Here is a 9,448-nt window from a genome sequence, read left to right as displayed (position 1 = left end):
TGTGCCCCACTAGGAAAGATTAGGCCTCCACTTCCCCAGATCCTCCCAGATGCCCGATCCCACCGTCTATTTTCTGCTACTTTCCACCTGTTCTGGAATGTCAGCTTGCAGAATTTATAGGAAGCCCAGGCGTTAAAATTGGCCTGGCTTCATACTGCCGAGGGCAGGTGGAAAATTAATTTGCCTGTTCAGTTTCCCCTCAGAAATCTGCTGGCAGTTTCATGTTTAAAATTTTAATTTTGGGAAACGTTGTCAAAATAGATATCATCGAAAACTTTGAAAATTCAACTCAAATGCAATGTTTCTGTAAAATCAACATTAGAGTACTGCAAATCAGAGTCCCTTACTTATTCTGTCCCTGAATAAATGCCTATAAAGAACATACATCAATATCATATTCAATACAATAAGAGACTTTATTGCTTTCATTAACAGATATGACATTACAAAAAATAGTTATTCTCCTCTAATATTCAACAGCTGAAGGCAGGACATTGTCCTTAAAGAAAACAAAATCTGGGGTATGCACACATATCATCATTTGAACTAAGACAATGGATTGCTATAACATTTTTACATTGCTTTGGGTTTCCTTACAAAAATAAATGAAATCACTACTGTACTTAGAAATAGTCATAAAAACTTTAACCATAATTATCTGAAATTAGACAATTTTATGAAAATTGATGAATACCAGGGATATTATTTGTTCTGTGATTAAATAAGCAGAACATAGGAAGACATAAAATTACCATCAACTGCAGCCTTAAAAAAAAACAAATGGGACTAAACTGTCCCTGCCAGAAACCAGTTTCTCAACCTGTTAAAATCTCATACTGTATTTAGCATCTAACAGTCAACAGTATCAACACAATACTAATTCTTTAGCGTAACCTATAAAATTAAATAGAAAACTTCAGTTCACCAACTGACACTCAATTAAAATAAGTTTCTATAATTCACATCCCTTGTTATATTATGCAAACTCAATTATTCAATTACAGTGATTAGAATATGTACATTTAATAAAACAGAAGCAGAAAAATGGATTTACTTCTGAATTTATCCACAGAACTTGCTATACGTGTAACTATATAATCAGTATTAGGATACAAACCAAACATTTCACAATAATGGCATTTTTGTGTCTTCGCTAACTGTTTGGCGATTATTTTGCAATGATTGAATGCAATTCTTTGTGCTGCATTGGCATTGTGTTTTAGACTAAAGATAAATGAACCTGTCCCCACTTAAAAGTAAAATGGCTGGTCAAAAGAAATTTTCTTTCTTTTTTTTTAAAAAAAAAGAACTTCATCTGGTCTGGAAGACAAAACAACTTCACAAACGGTGTAAAAGCATGGCAAAGTGGACCAGTGGGAAGATTCTGTTTTCCTGAGATGGCTCGAGGGTTACTGACTTAATACTATAACTACAGTATTGCTGAAAACAGAGACATTTTGTCAAAGCTTTTCATCTTGCACTCATCAGGACAAATCGTAAGAATGCCAATAAGGGAAACAATTGATATTCTTGCGAATTGTTCTGATGAGTGCAAGGCAAAAAGCTTCGACAAAATGTCTCTGTTCTCAGCAATACTCAAGTTTTGTACTACCAAACGACTACTGTAACTACAGTACTGCTCATAGAAAGTGGTTACTCTACGTATCCAAAGTACAAAGACAAAAAATACTACAACAATCTTTATAAAATTAGCCAAATCTTTCTTGTATTCCATATAGCATGGCAATTTCTGAATAACGTTTTGACAGTCTAAATATAAATAAATAAAACATATAACACTGCAATGCTAAACAAAGCCTACAGTATATCATGTTGAATAAAGTCAAATGTAAACAGTTCAGATGCAGATAGTCTCAAATCAGCATTGCAATACTGATAAACCATTTTGTAAATAAAAAGATAGCAACATACCAGTATAAAAACCGGTATCACACCAGTGTAGTCAAGAGATGCACACCCCTCAGTTACAGAATACCAACTTACATACCTGTTCTTCTATCATAGCCTATCGCAACACTTATTACTGTATGCTACCTCATTGTTATCCAGTAGCAACAAAATTCTTGAGGACCACTGACAAATGATGAGATACATTTATGTAGATTTAGTTGAAAATCTAGTTAACTATTACTTATCTCAATGGGATTACAATGAATGTCAATGAGCAGCATATTTATACATTTTTTGTATAGACTATGCACTAATTTTCATTTAAAAAATAATACATCATTTGATGGTATTAGTATCGAGCAAATGAAATAATGGGAAGCAGATTTGAATTTTTTTTTAAACTTGTTAGACTATTGCTCGTTTACTCTTTACAAACCTGTGGCAAAATTGTAAATTATTGCGCCTATAGATGTGAAGATTGAAACAGTAGCTAGCATTGCAATTGACATAGCAGAATAGTGCAAGGGTGAAACAATCTTATTCTGAAGAGTTTCACTCTGACTGAGACACTGATTAGGTCCAGCAATATGTTTCTACTTCCTGCAAAGGATTCAGAGCTTCGGTTGTGGCTCAAGTAAGTAGCTTTCATAAAGAGAAGTCTTTCTTGGTTGATACGGATATTGCGTGTTTCACACAGAGGTTTCAGCATCAAGGACATTTCTCGTGGGCACCTCTTCAATGTTCATTTTGATATCTGTTGTATTTTCAGGACTGTAAATTTGTAACAAGGAAAAGGAAAATGTATTGCTGCGTTTCTGCTTTGGAAATTTAAATATTATTGTTCATACATCAATGAAGAAAACAAAATGAAAGAAAGCAAGAGACAATAATCAGTTCAACCTCTCTAAATTCAAATATCTACACATACTGTAATGTACAAGTTGTATTTTTGAAATATAGATCAACAGTTTCATCTGGTTATGCATTTATCCTTTACAACTGCATGCATCTGACTGGTCTGTGGTATTTAGCCTAAGATGATTACATTGAAAATAGTGATTAAGTACTAGCTCTGCTAACCACACAGTGCAGATAGAAAGGCAACTGATAATTAGTAGACATTTTGCTTTTAAAAGAAACTATGATAAAACTGAATACAAACAATCTAGTGTATTGTTTAACAGGTTCCTTTCATCTGTTTCTCCATTAACAATATTTTAAAATAGCTTAATGATCCAATTGCCTTAAAAATATCCCTCTGAAATGTGAGCTAAGAGGGGGAGAAAGTGGTCTTCTGCGGTAGCCCAAAATGGACAGTTATGATCAGTAACAAAAACAAGAAATGCTGGATTCACTCAGCAGGTCTGGCAGCATCTGTGGAAAGAGAAGCAGAGTTAACGTTTCGGGTCAGTGACCTTTCTTCGGAATTCCGAAGAAGGGTCACTGACCCGAAACGTTAACTCTGCTTCTCTTTCCACAGATGCTGCCAGACCTGCTGAGTGAATCCAGCATTTCTTGTTTCTGTTTCAGATTTCCAGCATCCGCAGTATTTTGCTTTTATTTTAGTTATGATCAGTAGCCTGTTTTACACATGCCCCGATTTTCTTTTCTATTAACTGCTAGGTCCAGATGCCCTAGTTTATTTTGCACATTGTCTATTTTACAAATATGTTTATGTTCATAATGAATTTCCCTCTTTGAGCTCAGAAACTAAGTGCCATTGAACGGCATAAACAAAAATATACTTCTAACTGCTGAAGCTATATATATGTATGTGTGTATATTCGGTGTATTATCAAGTTCTAACTAGGTCTGTAAGCCATTAAGTGAAGGAAATTTGGATTAGGATTTTATTACTTTAGAATTTTGAATTCTTTACGATCACAGTAACAACTTAGCAGTATTATAACCAAGACTTTTCATTTTCAAAAATCATTGGATTTGCTTCTGCTTAACTAATCATTCTTCCATTATATGCCCAGTGTAGTATCAAACACTCAAAAATGTTTGTGCTTCAGCATACCAATTGTAGATCAAATATTTGAATCACTGCACATCACTTCTCTAATGTCTTCAAAAAGTACAATTTCTCTTATTTAAACTGCACAAGTATGTTACATATAAGCTACATATATAAGCACCCATGAGATCCAGGAAAATTACAACTTCTCTGAAAATGATGTTTGCTGAAAATGTATAGTTTATCATGTGGTAATTGACAGCCAAAGAAAGTTATGTTATAACAAGCTACATAACTGTTCAAAATATGAAAAATTAGTAAGCCAAGATCTAGCAGCCTTATAATAGAGCTGGAGTTATAACTTGAGTATCCTGTAGAAAGTGGAGCCTATTAAAACACAGAATGCAACTATAATAGTGATTAACGTAACACATTGGTAACTTTTACTACAAGTGCCTTGTTCTCTAAAAAGCAGCTACTGTTGTGCATGCATTAGTATCAGAATGCTTTACATTAGGCTAGTAATTAAGCTCATAAACAAAAGCTACCTCGCTTTAAGTTTTACAACTTTTGCATTCTCAGCATTTACAGCAAGAGCCTTCCACACAGCAGTTTTGGCCATTTCATCAGATATGTTTACGACCGAAGGATCATCTGGGCTAGAGGACGAACATATCCAAACGTTAGTGCTCTGTACAAGCAGGACGACTAACGCGATTCTTAAATGTCTCATTTTTGCCTTCATCTTGCCATTCAGCTCTTTCCCAATTTACACAATTCTAGTTACATACAGTTTATTGAAGGTTTGTAACTGTTACATGCATAAATATCACTCAATTGTTTCAATAAAACATTGTAAAGTTTTACACCTTATCCACAGTGCATTAATATGAAAAAAGATGAGTTTAATTAAGCTGTTATCATTTAGAAATGTTAACCCTGAATCCTTTTATCAAAAAGCAATATTTTTAATGCTACTGCCACCCTTATTAGAACAATACTAAACATATAGCTAATATAGCCAATATGTGGTACTTTTTAAAAACATTTTTGTGCTTTTCCTAACCGATCTCCTGAAAGACAAATTCATGCTACAGCGCAGTTGCAGCAGCTTTCTCAAAAATCACCCAAGTGTCAGTTCATCATGCATGCACCTATACAGTAACTGCAAATATGCTCATCACCTGAGGGGAGTCGTCATAGCTGAGCCTGATCCAGTCCTGACTCGATGTTTACATACAAGCAGTTTCTCAAAGGAGTCATTGAATAATGATAGAAATGGGAACCCGGGCTGATTTCTAACCATCACTAACTCCGATTGGAGCCAATTGTAGCACCCAATTATTGCCTTCCGTGGCAGCAGATAATTCAGCATAGACTAGATATCAAACTAGAACATTTTGGCTTGTATGGGCCAGGAACATATTAGTACATTTACCTACTAAAGCATCAGGGGAATTTCCCATTATAATCCTTATTCAGAATTTGTGAAAAACTGCAGCAATAATATTCCCACGTGACAAAACATGGTAAAAATTATCCATAGAGTCGTACAGCATAGAAACAGGCCCTTCGGCCCACCACGTCCATGCCGACCATAATGCCCATCTATACTAATCCAACCTGCCTGCATTAATTCCATATCCCTCTATGCCTTGTTCATTCAAGTACCTGTCCAGATGCCTCTTAAATGTTGCTACTGTTCCTGCCTCCACCACCACCTCAGGCAGCTCATTCCAGATTCCCACTATTCTTTGTGTGAAAAATTTACCTATTTGATCCCCTTTAAACCTCCTCCCTCTCACCTTAAATCTATGCCCTCTAGTTTTAGTCACCCCTACCATGGGAAACAGACTCTGGCTATCTACCCTATCTATGCCTTTCATAATTTTATATACCTCTATAATGTCCCCTCTCAGCCTCATTCGCTCCAGGAAAAACAGACCCAGCCTATCCAATCTCTCTTTATAACTCAAGCCTTCCAAACAAGGCAACATCCTTGTGAATCTTTTCTGCACCCTCTCGAGCTTAATCACATCTTTCCTGTAGTGCGGCAACCAGAACTGCACACACTACTCCAAATGCGGCCTAACCAACGTTATGTACAACTGTAACATGACGTCCCAACTCTTGTACTCAATGCCTCGGCCGATGAAGGCAAGCATGCCATACGCCTTCTTCACCACCCTGTCTATCTGTGTTGCCACTTTCAGGGAACTATATACTTGCACCCCAAGGTCCCTCTGCTCAACAACACTCCCCAGGGCCCTGCCATTCACTGTATATGTCCTGCCCTGGTTTACCTTCCCAAATTGCATCACTTGTCTGTGTTAAATTCCATTTGCCAATCCCTTGCCCACTTTCCCAGTTGATCTATATTCTGTTTAACCTTAGACAACCTTCTTCATTGTCCACTATACCACCAATTTTGGTGTCATTTGCAAACTTACTAATCATGCCCCCTACATTCACATCCAAGTCATTAATATATATGACAAACAACAGAGGGCCCAGCACCGATCCCTGCGGCACACCACTGGTCACCAACCTTCAATCTGAAAAACAACCCTCCACTACCACCCTCTGCCTCCTATCACCAAGCCAATTTTGTATCCAATTTGCTAGCTCACCCTGGATCCCATGTGTTCAAACCTTCTGGACCAGCCTACCATGCGGGACCTTGTCAAAGGCCTTGCTAAAGTCCATCTAGACAACGTCCATCGCCCTGCCCTCGTCAATCCTCTTGGTCACCTCCTTGAAAAACTCAAATTCGTGAGACATGATTTCCCACGCACAAAGCCATGCTGACTATCCTTAATCAGACCATGCCTTTCCAAAAGCATATAAATCCTGTCTCTCAGAATCCCTTCCAATAACTTTCCCACCACTGATGTAAGGCTCACCTGCCTGTACTTCCCTGGCTTATCCCTGCTGCCCTTCTTAAGTAAAAGCACAACATTAGCTATCCTCCAGTCTTCTGGTACCTCACCCGTGGCTAACGATGATACAAAAATCTCTGCCAGGGCCCCAGCAATGTCCTCCCTTGCTTCCCATAGCATCCTAGGATACACCTGGTCAGACCCTGGGGATTTATCCACCTTAATGCACTTCAAAACCTCCAACACCTCCTCCTTTGTAATGCTGATATGCTCCAGGATATCGTTGTTCCCTCCCTTGAACTCACTAGCTTCCACGACCTTCTCCACTGTAAATACTGATGAGAAATATTCATTTAAGACCGCGCCCATTTCCCGTGGCTCCACACATAGATTGCCACACTGATCCTTAAGGGGACCTACTCTCTCCCTAGCTACCTTTTAATATACTTATAGAATCTTTTAGGATTCTCCTTTATTTTATCTGCCAGGGAAATTTCATGGCCCCTTTTCGCCCTCCTAATTTCCTTCTTAAGTGTAGTCCTACATTCCCTATACTCCTCAAGGGACTCGCTTGATCCCAGCTGCCTATACCTGACATATCAGCGGTAGCGGTGATAGTGCGAGCCAGGAGGCAGCCGGGAAGGTAAGTTTCACTATAAAGTACTTACCTCGTGATTCGGCGGACGCGGACACGGGGACTGCTGGGTAAGTGAACTTATATATTCGGGCAGTGGTTAAACCCGAAACACTACACGTGTAGTGTCTCCCACCCATCCTCCTCCTCTAACCAAAAAAAAGGACTCTTGTGTGGAGGCTTTGGTAAGATAAGGTTTTACTTTATTTGTTTCTATTCTCTGTTGTCAATTTAGAGCAGAGGGGATGGAAGCTAGGGCAGTTGCATGCTTCTCTTGCAGGATGTGGGAGGTAAGGGTCACCACTTGTGTCCCTGCTGATTTCACCAGTGAGAAGTGCACCCAACTCCAGCTCCTCACAAACTGCGTTAGGGAACTGGAGCTGGATGAACTTCGGATCATGCAGGAGGCTGAGGGGGTGATAGAGAGCAGTTATAGGGAAGTACTGACACCTAAGTCACAGGATAAAGGTAGCTGGGTGACCGTCAGGGGAGGGAAAGGGAATAGGCGCACAGTGCAGGGATCCCCCTGGGGGGGGGGGGGGACCTACCAGGGGAAAGCCACAGCGGCCAGGTCTCTGGCACTGAGCCTGGCTCTGCGGCTCAGAAGGGAAGGGGGGAGAATAGGAGAGCGATAGTGATCGGAGATTCAATGGTTAGAGAAACAGACAGGAGATTCTGTGGTCGCGAACGAGACTCCCGGATGGTATGTTGCCTCCCGGGTGCCAGGGTCAGGGATGTCTCGGATTGAGTCTACAGGATTCTTAAGGGGGAGGGGGAGCAGCCAGAAGTCGTGGTACACATCGGTACCAGTGACATAGCTAGGAAAAGGGATGAGGACCTGAAAAGCGAATATAGGGAGTTAGGTTGGAAGCTAAAAGGCAGGACGAGCAGAGTAGTAATCTCAGGATTGATACCGGTGCCACGTGCTAGTGAGGCTAGAAACAGAGAGCGAGTGCAGCTGAACACATGGCTACAGAGCTGTAGGAGGGAGGGCTTCAGTTATGTGGATCATTGGGATACCTTCTGGGGAAGGTGGGACCTGTACAAGAAGGACGGGCTGCATCTGAACTGGAGGGGCACCAATATCCTGGGCGGGAGGTTTGCTGGAGCTCTTCGGGAGGGTTTAAACTAGTTTGGCAGGGGGATGGGAACCGGAGCTACGGAACAGTGGATGGCGTAGCTGTTGAACAGGCAGATACAGAGTGCAGAGAGTCTGTGAGGAAGGGTAGACAGTTGACAGGGCAAAGTTGCAGTCAGTATGATGGGCTGAAGTGTGTCTACTTTAACGCAAGAAGTGTCAGGAATAAGGGTGATGAACTTAGAGCATGGATCAGTACTTGGAGCTACGATGTTGTGGCCATTACGGAGACTTGGATATCACAAGGGCAGGAATGGATGTTGGATGTTCCGGGGTTTAGATGTTTCAAAAGGAATAGGGAGGGAGGTAAAAGAGGTGGGGGAGTGGCATTGCTAATCAGGGATAGTATCACAGCTGCAGAAAGGGAGGTCGTCGAGGAGGGTTTGTTTACTGAGTCATTATGGGTGGAAGTCAGAAACAGGAAAGGAGCAGTCACTTTATTGGGAGTTTTCTATAGACCCCCCCAATAGCAACAGAGACATGGAGGAACAGATTGGGAGGCAGATTTTGGAAAGGTGCAGAAGTAACAGGGTTGTTGTCATGGGTGACTTCAACTTCCCTAATATTGATTGGAACCTCCTTACTGCAAATAGTTTGGATGGAGCAGTTTTTGTCAGGTGTGTCCAGGAACGTTTTCTGACTCAATATGTAGATAGGCCGACTAGAGGGGAGGCTATGTTGGATTTGGTGCTTGGCAACGAACCAGGCCAGGTGGCAGATCTCTCGGTGGTAGTGATCACAACTCCCTGACCTTTACTATAGTCATGGAGAGGGACAGGAGCAGACGGGATGGGAAAATATTTAATTGGGGGAGGGGGAATTACAATGCTATTAGGCAGGAACTGGGGAGCATAAATTGGGAACAGATGTTCTCAGGGAAATGCACGACAGAAATGTGGAGGTTGTTTAGGGAGCACTTGCTGCAA

At 40.6% G+C, this 9,448-nt stretch overlaps 1 protein-coding gene across 1 annotated transcript in view; it reads right to left on the bottom strand.

The window, feature by feature from the left end:
* Window positions 1–397: 397 nt before the first annotated feature.
* LOC137380633 (sodium bicarbonate cotransporter 3-like) overlaps window positions 398–9,448 on the bottom strand; it is a 249,305-nt gene continuing 240,254 nt past the window's right edge. The window contains exons 21-22 of the mRNA XM_068052777.1: window positions 4,420–4,530; window positions 398–2,682 (exon numbers count right to left, since the gene is read on the bottom strand). Of these exons, the coding sequence (XP_067908878.1) occupies window positions 2,601–2,682; window positions 4,420–4,530 (193 nt within the window). The 3' untranslated portion in view covers window positions 398–2,600. The remainder of the gene's footprint in view (window positions 2,683–4,419; window positions 4,531–9,448) is intronic.

The sequence above is a fragment of the Heterodontus francisci genome, chromosome 2 (genome assembly GCF_036365525.1).
Source record: "Heterodontus francisci isolate sHetFra1 chromosome 2, sHetFra1.hap1, whole genome shotgun sequence".
Classification (NCBI taxonomy): domain Eukaryota; kingdom Metazoa; phylum Chordata; class Chondrichthyes; order Heterodontiformes; family Heterodontidae; genus Heterodontus; species Heterodontus francisci.
The sequence above is the reverse complement of the archived record's forward strand: the minus strand, read 5'-3'. Positions and strand labels throughout refer to the sequence as shown.